This window comes from Rhodamnia argentea, chromosome 8, assembly GCF_020921035.1.
Source record: "Rhodamnia argentea isolate NSW1041297 chromosome 8, ASM2092103v1, whole genome shotgun sequence".
Taxonomy (NCBI): domain Eukaryota; kingdom Viridiplantae; phylum Streptophyta; class Magnoliopsida; order Myrtales; family Myrtaceae; genus Rhodamnia; species Rhodamnia argentea.
Window position 1 is genome coordinate 6,108 of NC_063157.1, and position 12,990 is coordinate 19,097.

General features: G+C 38.4%; 2 protein-coding genes across 4 annotated transcripts; one reads left to right on the forward strand and one right to left on the reverse strand.

Annotated features, from left to right (window-relative positions):
• The first annotated feature begins 695 nt into the window (after positions 1-695).
• LOC115755821 (CBS domain-containing protein CBSX3, mitochondrial) lies at positions 696-5,409 on the forward strand. Of its 3 annotated transcripts, none has more exons than XM_048284176.1 (6): positions 696-835; positions 2,225-2,478; positions 2,583-2,664; positions 3,777-3,850; positions 4,252-4,312; positions 5,046-5,409. In XM_048284176.1, exons 2-6 carry the CDS (start codon positions 2,230-2,232, stop codon positions 5,186-5,188), a joined length of 609 nt encoding a protein of 202 aa, XP_048140133.1. In that variant the 5' UTR covers positions 696-835; positions 2,225-2,229; the 3' UTR covers positions 5,189-5,409. The 3 variants fall into 3 exon arrangements, with proteins under 3 accessions (XP_048140133.1, XP_048140132.1, XP_030551229.1); XM_048284175.1 differs by having other exon boundaries at positions 702-835; positions 2,216-2,478; XM_030695369.2 differs by having other exon boundaries at positions 702-835; positions 2,228-2,478.
• A 6,900-nt stretch (positions 5,410-12,309) lies between these two features.
• LOC115755840 lies at positions 12,310-12,657 on the reverse strand. The gene has a single exon (XM_030695400.1). It carries the CDS (start codon positions 12,655-12,657, stop codon positions 12,310-12,312), a length of 348 nt encoding a protein of 115 aa, XP_030551260.1.
• Between the last annotated feature and the right edge of the window lie 333 nt (positions 12,658-12,990).

The following is a 12,990-nucleotide window of genomic DNA, read 5'->3' on the forward strand; positions in this document are numbered from 1 at the left end:
CACGTTCCAACACGTTGTCCGCATGTGTCCACCCTCTTGACACGTGTCATCCTACGGTGACGCTTGTCCCTCACTAGGCGATGTGCCGACACGCGGCTCCCTATGTGTCCACGTGTCTCCGTTGTCCTCGTCTAGTCCCAATTTCTCATGTATATGGGATTGAGTTTAAATATAATGTGTTTCCTGTCATCCCGTCATTAATCTCTAAAATCTATGGGATTATGATGTGAGCTAACTGGAGATTTTAGGGTCATTACATTATTAATGTAATACGAAGAGAAAATGCTAAAATATTATTGTTGGTACTTTATAGAAAGAGTCACAATGCTTATACGCAAGGTAAAAACTCATCAAAACTCAATGCATTTAAATGAGGCAAGCAATTGAGAGAAAAGGATATTTTAATTGAAAGCAAGATAAGGAGATAATGCAAGAAAATTGCTCCTTAAAAGGAGAATAATTTTACACTTGCATCTTGCAGGTCCAAGTGGCGTTCTTTAGGGGCATCCTAATTGGCAATTCTGTAAGAAATCCATTTCTTTTTCTTTTTTAAGATTAAGAAATAGATTTTTTTTTTATCGAAAGAGAAATAGATTTGATAAATACCTATGCTTGAAAATGTCGAATTTATACGTGAATAAGAAAGAAATTGTTCTCCGAACCGAGCTGACTTTTAGGTTAAAAGTGTGCAGACGCATCCATCTCATCCCCATCCTTATCCCCTTTATACAGTCCCACTGTCCCAGTCTTCCCAGCCTCTTCATCCCACTGCCGGTCACCACCAGCCCAGCGCCGCCGCTGTCGACGCCTCTGCTTCTTCTCAACGCAAAGTCCAGTGAGTCCTCCTCCTCCTCCTCCTCCTCCTTCCTTCTCTGCTTCTTCTCACAGTCCAGCTTGCCATAGACAAATTTTCGCACACAGTTACAGATATTGGATGATGTTTTAGCATCCCAGTGAAACTGCTGTTTGCATCATCAAGCAGAGACGGTAGCAGTAAGCAACGGATAGAATTTGGTGAAAATCCAAGTTATGTGAAGTATAGCAACGTAAGAGAGCTGATGAGGGATTTTGCTTGTGCAAGAAAACGCCTCTAAATGAATCGACTCTCAATCTGCCTCTCAGAGAAATGCTTAGTTTTGCCTACTTAGAGACTGAGAATGTTATATTCGTTAAGCTGACTCGGTGAAATAGTGCAGGTGCCATATAAGCATTTCTTATTTCACCTCCATTCTAAGTTTTTCTGCCTCAAGGTCTTCTGTGTTTTTCCGGTGATGTGCGACAATCTGATCGCATCGAATCAGATCTGGAGGTAATGTTTCTGGCCTAAAAGTCTTTAGGCGTCTCGCCCAAAGCGTCCTAAGCATCACTCTTGGGTTCTTAAGTATCACGCCTAAGAGAGAATTGCATCATGCACCTCAATAACAAAGAATTGCTGAAATATTTATTTACTCAGTCAATCAACGGTTCAACAAATAATACTTAGGAAGTGCATGGTACTTAATAGATTCTGCTACACCTTCTCTAAGTCATAAGAGGAAACTCCTACAATGGGAACTTTAAAGCCTAATTTAGCCAAGACCTGATATAGTACGCAATGTTAAATAGTAAAAGAAAACTGACAAAATCCTACTGGCTACTAGTACTCCTACTCCTGGTGGATGAAGCTACTTCTTAAACTCGATGCAGAATCATTATTCTTTTAGGACTCTTATTAGAGTTTCAGATTAATGCAACAATCTACTTCAGAAGAACATGACACTAATAAAAATATTATGACAAATATCAACTTGTTTAATCTTGTGGGATGTATCATTATCCATTGGGACAGAGAGTCTGGTTGGGCAGGGCATTGGCTTAGGGTTGATCAGAATATAAGAGAATAGGACATTTAGTCGAAGCAGGAATGTCTTGATTGGAATGGATCAATACAGATTTTCAGATCCTTGCTTGTTATTATGGAGTGAAAACAAATTGTTGGGTCTGTTCAAGACTGAAAAGGCCGGAGATTTTTCAACAGTTCTAAATGCAGATCCATGATTGTAATTGAGAGCAATGATTCTCCACAGCAGTTCAAGCTTTATCATTGTGGATCATGTACTTTTTCCATGGCCAATCTCATTCTTTTAAGGAAAAACATTTCTAGTACGGCTCATTTTTCTCTCATCCGTATTAGCAGCACACTTTGTTTTTGCATTCTGAACTTACAGGGAAGTAGTTTTGACAGCAGAAATGCAAGGAATGCGATCGTTTTCATTGAAGGCAGGCTTGATGAAAAGTGCAGTTCTGAATCACATCCGTCTGACAAATCCTCAGATTGTTTCATTTTCACGCTTCATGTCTATTTCATCTGCACGAATCGAAGAGCATGGCTTTGAAAGCACAACGATTGCTGATGTTCTGAAAGCCAAAGGTAAAGGAGCAGATGGCTCCTGGCTTTGGTGCACTACAGATGATACTGTGTATGATGCTGTTAAGTCGGTATGTATTCCCCTGTATATCGTGCTATTATTATTGGTATGAGTGGTATTATTATTTTAAATAAGTATCTACAATGTGGACCACTTCTGTTACTGTCCCTATAGATGACACATCATAATGTTGGGGCCCTGGTTGTTGTGAAGCCCGGAGAACAGAAATCTATTGCAGGAATCATTACAGAGAGAGGTAAAAATTTCAATTATTCCATTTGTAAGAACCTCTATGACATGAATGTTAGTCGTTGATTCATTATTGGTCATAGGAAAAGTTCTACTCTTTTTGCTTAGTTAAGAATTTAAATTCTAAAAACTATAAACATCAAAACAAGAATCTTACATTTTTCTGAATGGTGGGGCATCCTCATTGAAACAACAACTAAGCAGTTTAGTTCAAAGTGATGCAAAGTTGCAAATGGGAGTTTCAAAGTTCTGGACTTCAGGTTAGAAAAGTGTCTTTGATTCATTCTAAGGAAACATATTTTGTAAGATCGGTGTAGTTTAAGAAGTATGGTTTCAAGTAAACAACTAATCAAAGTACTCTGACATTTTTATTGCCTTATCTTTATATTAATGTAGCATGACAAAGGCATGAATTTACCTCTTTGATGCTATTCTTCATTGAGATAAATTATGGGTTAAAAGGGGTTAGCAAATGGGAAATTCTTTTCTTTTACGAGTCAGTTCTAACTTATAGTTTCATTCATCATCATTCAATTAAGGTTCTTGAGTGATTCCCTTTCCGCTGTTAAGCATCATAATTTCGTGAAAGAATGAGAGGACTATGCAAGTGTGTGGAAGTGTGTGTGGTATGTGTAGGTTGATAGTATGCTGATACATATTGTAGGGAAAACCCTCATCTTGGCAAGTCATAGGCATCATCAGTAGATCAATTTAATCGTTTTTCTGCAATCTCAACAATTTATTTGCCACTTTGCCTCCTTAACATCCTGGTCATGTGTTGACTGTCCTAATAAAGTGGCTGAGATATATTATTCTTGCCAATTTGAGAATGATTGGTTAGGATATGCCATTGACATTCTTGCTTGATACATTCTGAAGTTATTCCGTTTAGTAAAATTATGCGATTTAAACAAATTAGCTAGGTGTGATGCCCCCATTGAAGACTTGCAGGGGATTTTGCTAAGAAGACTTGTAAAACGAGCAACACCTTACTATGATGTTTCACGTGTTTTTCTCTGCATTGTGCATTGGTAGTAAAGCATGGCACCCTTATATATCAATCAATTTGGGGGTCCATACCTGTATAACATTATTGTTCATTATCTGGTCTGTTTCCAGATTACCTCAGGAAGATCATTGTACAGGGAAGATCATCAAAATCGACCAAGGTTGGAGACATCATGACTGAGGAGGTAATTACAGCATCTCTGTTGTGGGAGCTCATATGGCAGGTTAAAATTCCTACTGTTGAATGCGGGATAAGTATATCATGAGTGCCATAACTTGTGTACGGCATTCATTTGAGTGTCATAATTTTCAAAACATTCACTTAAGTGTCATAACTTTAAAAAATCGTTTACTTGAGTGCTACATCATCTTTTTCGGGGTGTCACGTCAGTTTTTCGGGCATCCACATCGGAGATGACACTCAAGTGAACAATTTTTGAAAGTTATGGCACTTGAGTGAATGTTTTGAAAGTTATGGCACTCAAGTGAACGTCGTACAAAAATTATGGCACCGATAGTGTACTTATCCCACCGAATGCAAAGCTACAATCTGATTCTTTTTTTTTTTTAATCTTTTTTCGTGTAGAACAAGCTGATCACGGTTACACCCGACACGAAGGTTCTGAAGGCAATGCAGCTGATGACTGGTATTGTTAGTTTTGGTAGTGATGTGCATATGTTTGTCGTTGCTGCTAATGTGGTTATTAATGGCTATGTAGCACTGACACAACATGTGACATGACATGCGACATCGACATGCAATATGATACAATACGATACGCCGACACGTCATTTCTTAAAAAATAGAGAATTTCGACAGGTTGTATATTAAATGTATAGTTTATAAATACGTAATGAACTATCATGGATATATAAAAATATCAGCGGTGAATTTCTTCTTCTTTTTCTTTTATTATGGATTCTTAATTAGGTTTTTTTGGGCTGACTGGATATATTAATTTTAGGTGGCTGGGTATTTAAAATTTACATTTTGACCTTAACTTATTGAAAATGCTTAAAATTAACCCTGTGCATATCAAAATGGCGTGTCGAAATGCTAGACTCATGTGTCGCTGGCGTGTTTGGAGCACCGACCACATGTCGATCACATGTCGAAGAGTGTCTTGCATGTCGGAGTGTCGAAGAGTATAGGACACGACATGTAGGCTTCTGGAGAGTGTTGGTGCTACATAGATTAATGGAACCAATTCAAGCGCTGCATGCTTCATCAAATATGATGGTGGAAGAACCCTAGATTTATTTCATTGCCTACAGTTTTGTCACTGCTATTCCAATACTTGATTGTCAGAAATTTTAATTGACCTAATTGAGTTATCAATTGCTCTGAAATACTAAGTTGAGATGGATGATGGTTGACAGATAACCGCATCAGGCACATTCCAGTGATCAACGAAGGTGGGATGACGGGCATGGTTTCCATTGGAGATGTGGTTCGTGCTGTTGTCAGTGAGCATCGTGAGGAGTTGGACCGTTTGAATGCTTACATACAGGGCGGTTATTAGGTGATGATGGAATATCAGATATCACGCCCTGTATGGATTTAATTTTCCAATGATGACTTTGCTTGAATTATGAAAGAGTGCTTGTAAATATGGCTTGTTGTGTGCGTCTGCTTAGACTTATATGTATGGATCACCTAACGTGTCTGACTACCTGCAAGGACAAGCAGGTTCATAATAACTATGTAATAAGAAAAAGGCAACTGCAGAATAATCTCTTCCAATTTTCATCTCTTGCAATGGCATGCCAAAATGATGTCGCAGGTAGCTGTGTCTGGATGATGATCGGTACCCGATAGTTGGTTTTGCAGAAGTTCATACAAATGACCTTGCTGAGGAATTCCCATGCGGCTACGACGGGTCTCATGCTGGGAGGAATGAGCTTTGCTGATGCTTATGTTGTCATTATGTGTAGGTTACAATCAATAATTGGGTTTTTTATCAATTTAATTTTTTAAAAAAAAATATTTACAGAATTATTTTAAAAAATAATAATTATAAATTTGGGTCTCGCTCAGCAACTGGGCTGCCGAGCAAGGCTCGAACCACGGCCTTTTTTTTTAATTTCGTATTTTATTAATGATTGATACTTATAATATTTATTGTATTTATAATTTTTTTTCTTGTGAAGCTTATCTTTATAACATAATTAGCAATAATTAATGTAAAAAGTTATTAATATCTATAATTAATAAATAAGATTGTAATTATGTAATGAATTTAAAATATTCATAAAATAAAATCGGTAAGATATATGATATATTATGAGATTTTCACAATATATTCATCTATTGGACAGACGTAAATCCAATCGAAAGGCAAAATGGTGATGTGTCAAGAACCGACGAATGGGGTCGACGATATCGGATCGAGCTCAAATTCGGTTGGCTAAAGGGAAACGGCGTCCTAATCAATATTCACCGCCCTTGACGGTGATGAGCGATGAATTTTTGCGATTCGGGATCGTCTAAATGGGTTTTTCTATTTTTTTAGTATTTTCGGGATTTATTAATGGCAGTTTTGTAATTTTGGATTTTTAGATATTATGAAAATCTCAATAAATATTATAAGTATCAATAATTTAAAAAATATGAAATTAAAAAAAATTGGTAAGATATATAAAAAAAAAATAATGTTGTAATTATGTAATTAATTTAAAATATTCATAAAATAAAATTGGTAAGATATATGAAAAAATGAGATTTTCATAATATATAACAATCGTCAACCGTAATTACATATACTAATAATGTTGTCCTCCTTTATGACCTCTTGTTCCGTAAGCGGGTCGTCTCCGTTGTTCGGGAAGTCTAGTATTGTACGGACGTCGAGGACGAGAATCCGAATGAGTAGAACGTGTGGATGACGAAGGCATATCTTTTGCAAATATGCCCCGTCCGGATGCTACATATCCTACTGTATGAGAGTATTGAGAAAAAAAAGAGAAATCGGATCCATAAGGCTCGGCAGAAATAACTGGAGTCTGCGGCAATGTATTGTCAGAATATTGAAAATCGGATCCCCCGTGAGATGGGCCCGCAAACCGTGCGAACACTGGAGTGAAATCTGATTGGCCAAATCTTGGAGTGAACCCCGGAGTGAAATCTGTCGTATGATACTCCAAGGGATAGGGGACAACATCACCACCCGAATGAGCTCGAGTAGTCCTCCGGATTAGCCGAACAATTTCATGAGGGTCATCATCTTGTGGCCTAACGAGTCTTCTTGTAGTTGTTGGTTGAGGCGGTGGCATCATTATTAGCCGTCTTTCCTCATTCTGAGCGTATAGCATTGCCCTAGCTATATTCTCCACGTTTGCCCAAGACCGACGAGATGGATTGACGTTATGTATGATATGTAAAATTTGTTCAACGCCATCACCCTGGTAATGATATCAAAATTAACAAAATTTATGAAATGATAATAGATCACGTTACTAAAAAATAATTAATGAATTAAATTGAAAGTATTTGCACGAACCGTTACAACCATTGCGGCCCCCGGAATAGAAATCCACCTCCGAGTATGTCTACGGTACCACTCCATATATCCTGAATGATAGTGAAGTGCCTCCGTTGCTGGATCATCATTGACTATGTAATCGATACGACGATCCCACATATCAATCCACCGTCCGTGTTTACCTACACAATCCTTCCCAACCGACATTAATTCAATATCATGTAATGCCGTATGATCACGCGGACGAGTAGGTATTGGCTGCCGCATACCAAACCGACGAAGTACTCGGTCCGGATAATGCCACTCAACTATCCAAGAACAAATGAGTGAAACACGAGCCCTCCAACTATCTTGTCCCTACCGGCGGTAATATGGTAGGGCCTGGAGAATGTCATTGGGTTAGGGCTCCCAAACAATCTGGTATCGTAATAAAACATATTAAATTAAATCAATAAATAATTTATAAGCTAAAACTATATTAAACTCGATGGTTTCTATCATTACTTACGTCTTCTGATCTCATTCTATTAAGTTAATAGCGCAAATGTGGTAACGTATGTGTGGGGACCTCCGTTGTCGGTAGGCCTTGACTCCAGTTGCATAAACAAAAAAAAATGAGATTTTCTTATATTATACGTATTGGAAAGAATTAATGACTCGCGAACTAAAAAAATAATAGATCACTTACCGACTACCGAGAGGTGCATCTTCTAAAGGATCACGATCCGCCGGGGATGGGGAGACACATCTCAAGCGCTCGCATGCTCAAATCTGCAATACATGTAGGGCACCCTCAATTTGATGTTTTGATGGATCGGTTCCACTACATAGCTCCCGATATAACCATGCAAGCGCCGCTGAACCCCAATTGTACTGCGTAGGGTTGTTGAGGTCCACCAGCGATGGAAGAAACAACAAACTAACCCGCGCTCCCGATTTATCCAAAAAAATACATCCTCCAATTAAACGGAGAATAAATACCCTAGCATGTTGTACTATAGTGACGTCATCGGCATCCGGAGGCGGATCATCAAATTGTTCTCACAACCAGCCTAAGTTTATCTGCGTCCCACGCAAATTAGGTGAGCGAGCACCAAGTAGATCATCACAAAGAGTGCCCAAGTTGAAATCGGTTCGGCCAAGAATCGCATGTCCATCTATGAGAAGCCATCTGAACACCGATATATCCTCAAGCGTAATCGTACATTCACATTCAGGCATATGGAAGGTGTGAGTCTCGGGTCTCTACCGCTCGACCAACACAGTAATCAAATGCCAATCTAACTGAAAATAGCCCATCATATAAACTCCATAAAATCCCGAAGCTTGAAGATACGGGAGTATGCGTGGATCAAGTTCATCCATGTGCAACATGGATCGCCGACATCTAAATAGTGCATTTTGATCCGTCCGTGAAATGTGATATGAACTGTTAGTAGCAATTTTGATATTAGTGTTACGAATGCCGGATGAACTACTAAATTTCTCAATTATCTGAGCGTTTCATACGGTCTCTAATTTATGTCGGGCCTGTCGTGTAAGTAGTGAATCATCCCGAGGTCCCGACTGAATATGAGTCATTTGTGCCATATCTACAATTGTGATATTATCTCCATCATTAGATTGACATATCTAATGTACATATGGAATAGAAGCAATGAATAAATATCGTGTAACTGTGATATTATAACATCACAATAAATTAATATATAAAAGAGTACACATTATTCAGTATAGGTAATTTACATAATTTAAAAAAATTAGTGTAGGTAATTTACATAATTCACTGAAGTTTATCGATGTATGATCCATTACGTAATTACGAAATGAAATGCACATGCGGACGCCTAAACAAACCCGAATACAACGAAGCAAGATGATCCAGGATATCATAAAAACAAACATCACATAAATGAAAATCAAATTACACAACGAGTTCAAGGAAAAGGGATACAGCAGTACGAGGTTCGAAGCTTACAACAAAATACTACCAAAAGGAATCCCACAGACGAGTCCAAAATACCCATAATCCTACGAGGGCATGAAAATGTAGATAATATAGTTACATCTAGAGGTCGGGCCCACTATCGTCGGATAAGTCCACAGCAGCTACCGGATCGTAGTCCACAAAAGCGTCTCACTCTTCAGCCTCCTCGGGGTCGGACTCGGCGTTCGGTAGGGCCTCTGACTCGTCATCCATCTCGGGCTCGGACTCGGAAGGTTCTCCGGGCGCGACGTCCGCATCGGAGGGCTCGACGATCCGATCATCTGCCGGGGGTTTGGGGGACTCCGATTGCTCGCTTTCGGGCTTGGGCGCAGGGTCGAACACTTCACCGTCCGCGGGAATTGTATTAAACCAGCTCGGAATAATACCATTAGGTATCTCAAAAGTCCTAAGCGGTCCATGTTCTGCTTCTCCCTTTCTATAGAACCAAGCTTCAAAGGTATGTGGTTTCCGATAATCGTCCCCTTCATCGACCCGGACTATGATTCCCTTCCTAATATAGACCCTATCCTCGCCTACCGGGTACTCGGTGACCATCGTATCAATGTCCATCGGTATCCCAAAACGCTTTGGCGGTATAGCTAGATGTTAGGGTCTGGAAAAGGTCGTACCACAACGGGGTGAGATTTCATCTCAATAAGTCTACCCTAAATATTTAGTAGGCCAATACTACTTCTGAACAATTCTAAAATGCGTAATATATAGCCATTAGTAACCAAACGACGATATATCAACAACAATTCAAGAATTAATATACAAGTGGAACTAGACTTCGTACTATATCATTTCAAGCAACATAGATTCACAAGTCTATAATATAAAATGTTAGGATAGTCACGGAGATTCTCAACTCGATGGTCGAGCCCGTATATTAACACCTCAACCAATCATCGAATATTATTTCGCACATAGAAGATCAAGTATTAAATGCATCAATAAGTGAAGTCGTCCTATCCACGACTACATTCTATAACCGAACATAACTCATCCCAATTTACTCAGCCTTTTATCAAGAGTTACGGTTGAAATTCAGAATGTCACACGACCTGTGTGCACAAGGTCAAGCATCAATAGACACGATGATGGTCGTCAAGCATCAATAGACACGGGCTACGCGAGCTAAAGGCTTGCCTGAGGCCATTATCTGTTGGTTGCGATGAAGGAAGAAGGAAAGAGAACAAAAAATTACAAAAATTATAGAAAATTCAAATTTATTTTTTCAAAAAAAATTAGAAATTGTTTACATTAGCGCCACCCTATATCACGTAAGATGGCTAGTGTCCACGTCATCCATTTCCGGCTAAACGACGAAGCAAAAAGTCAAATTATGCTTTCATTATCAAACGATGGAAAATTTTCCAATTCATTTTCAAATCTCAGTCAAACATCGAAAAATGATTTTTTGAAAAGTATTTTAAAAAAATATCGCATTTTTCGCAAAACAAACGGATTGTTACTATACAAATCTTTGTAGAAAGGAGAATAAACAAAGAAATCATTTGACTTCCTTTTCTTCTTCCGTTAGGAATTCACAATTAATTTTTTCTTTCTTTGGTTGGGTATATTAATTTCGAAATGATAGGATACATGACTTAAGTATATATATTTTTGATAAATTTACATTTTGATCATTAATTTATTAAAAATATTTAAAATTGACCCTATGTGTCCAAATAGCGTGTTGAAATATTGGACTCGCGTGTCGTTGATTTGTTTGGAGTATTGACCAAGTTTTGATCGCATGTTGGAGAGTGTCGAAGTGTCGGACTCAGTATGAGAGCACCCAAAGAATGTAGGTGCTTCATAGTGAGCATCATCCTTGTTGAATATAAAAATTTTACTTCTAACCACTTATACACACACATATATATACTGGAATGCGGAGTGATTTTCGGAAAATTGCTTTGACTTGATCATAATAACATCTCATAAGTCTAACGGAATAAGTAAGACTACTTCTGACCCATCAGTCATTGTTTGCTCTCTAAATCGCGTGGAGTGAATTAATTGGACCTGTTATTGAGTATCAGTTGACATAAGTTATCATACAGCCGGAACTTGTCGACATCAAATTCGGGTGAGTTTAATTTAACTTATTCTTTGTATGTGATGGTTAATGCAAATCCCCAGTTTCCATTTCAATCGTGGGTTGGCCCGGGCCGGACTGATGTTGATAGGTATTGCTACAAAAGTTAAAGGACAAATAATAAATTGGTGGATGAACCCCTCCGTTTATCAATCGATAAACACGTGTAAAATTTAGCATTTATATATAAGCCTGATACTGAAAAAATATAAGATTAAATTGTTTAAATTAAAAAATTTAACATTGAATTGGCCGTCGTAAAATGATTTTATAAATTTCTATACAATTATTATCTTATCTGAAAGGATGATAATCATAATTACTATATACGTCCACTTTTAAGTTTTAACAATAAAGATCAACTACGCATATTGTTAACTTTCTAATTCACAAGCATATTTATCGATTCACTAACCAATTTAAAGAGTTTCTATCAATCATTCAATCTTTATATGTTTATCTATTGAATTGTATCACTGGGGACGATGTAGTTATCGCAAATAAAGCCTTCAAGTTAAACCAGCCATGCAAGCCAGAGATGAAGCTAAAAACATAATTCTTAGCACAAATCTTTTATATCCTTGCCAGTATTTTATGGCTCTGCGCCTCATGGAGAACTTCTACCTTAAAGGCCAGCCAAATAAGATATTTGCCATTTATATTTGAATGTCATTTTCATATGATAAACAAATATGAAATATATCTTCTTGTACATAAAAATGAGAACTTGCACTCGAAATTGAAATTTCTTTTCCCTAAATTATAAATCTGACCAAAAAAATTTATGACTTATATTACTTTAAATAGAAATTGTACATAATGGTGATAAAATTTTAGGACAATTGGATGCTCGACTCATTCACAAATTTTAACTATCGATTCCCTAAACAAAATCTATTCAACAACAATGGTCTTAGGGCGAACGAAGCAGAATATACTGATAGGTTACCAAGAAGCCATAAAAGGGAATACGAAGATAAACCTTCATATGGAAAGGCAAAAGAAGACAAGGAAATAGAAAGAGAGAAGAGAATATGGGAGGTAGAAAGAGCGGAAGGAAGTAGGACGTGATCAAAGCTTGGAGGAAGGGGAGGAGGAAGAGGAGAGAGCCTCAACCTCATTGGCAGCATCATCCACCATGCAAGAGGCGGCGGCTGGGGAGAGGATGGGGAAGATGTCCACCAAAAGCTGCTTCAGTCGATGCAGCGGCTCCAAGGCACAAACCCTCTCCACCGCCTCCGGTGAGACAGAGACAACCTCCGTCGCCCTCAGCTTCTCCAAGACCCTCTCCTTTATCTTGTCATCCTTACTCTTCTTCTTTGTCTTCTCATCTCCCGCCGCCACTTTGATGGCATATTCCACGGCGTACAACTCTCCTTTGTTGCAGTTGGCAAATACTTCCGGACCCTTATTTATCATACCGAGCACGCCGACGTGAGCTTAGAAAAATTGAAATATAAACCAACAACATATGATCCCTGCACATGGAATGCGGGGGTTCAGGGGCAGCGCCCTCGAAACGGGAGTCTCGCTGCACGGGTCGGTGAGCGGGGTTCTGCTCATATGAGAGATCATTATAACGAGTTGTGCGGCGGTAAACCTAAATCATAGTAAAATCTTTTTGCATGACGTAGCCCTATTTTGGGGTAAACCTGGATAAACCGTGTTTCATCTATTTTTTTTTATTATCGGTGTGATTATTCTGTTTCGGATTAGGATACAACCCGTCATTCTTGTCCCTTCTGACCATCC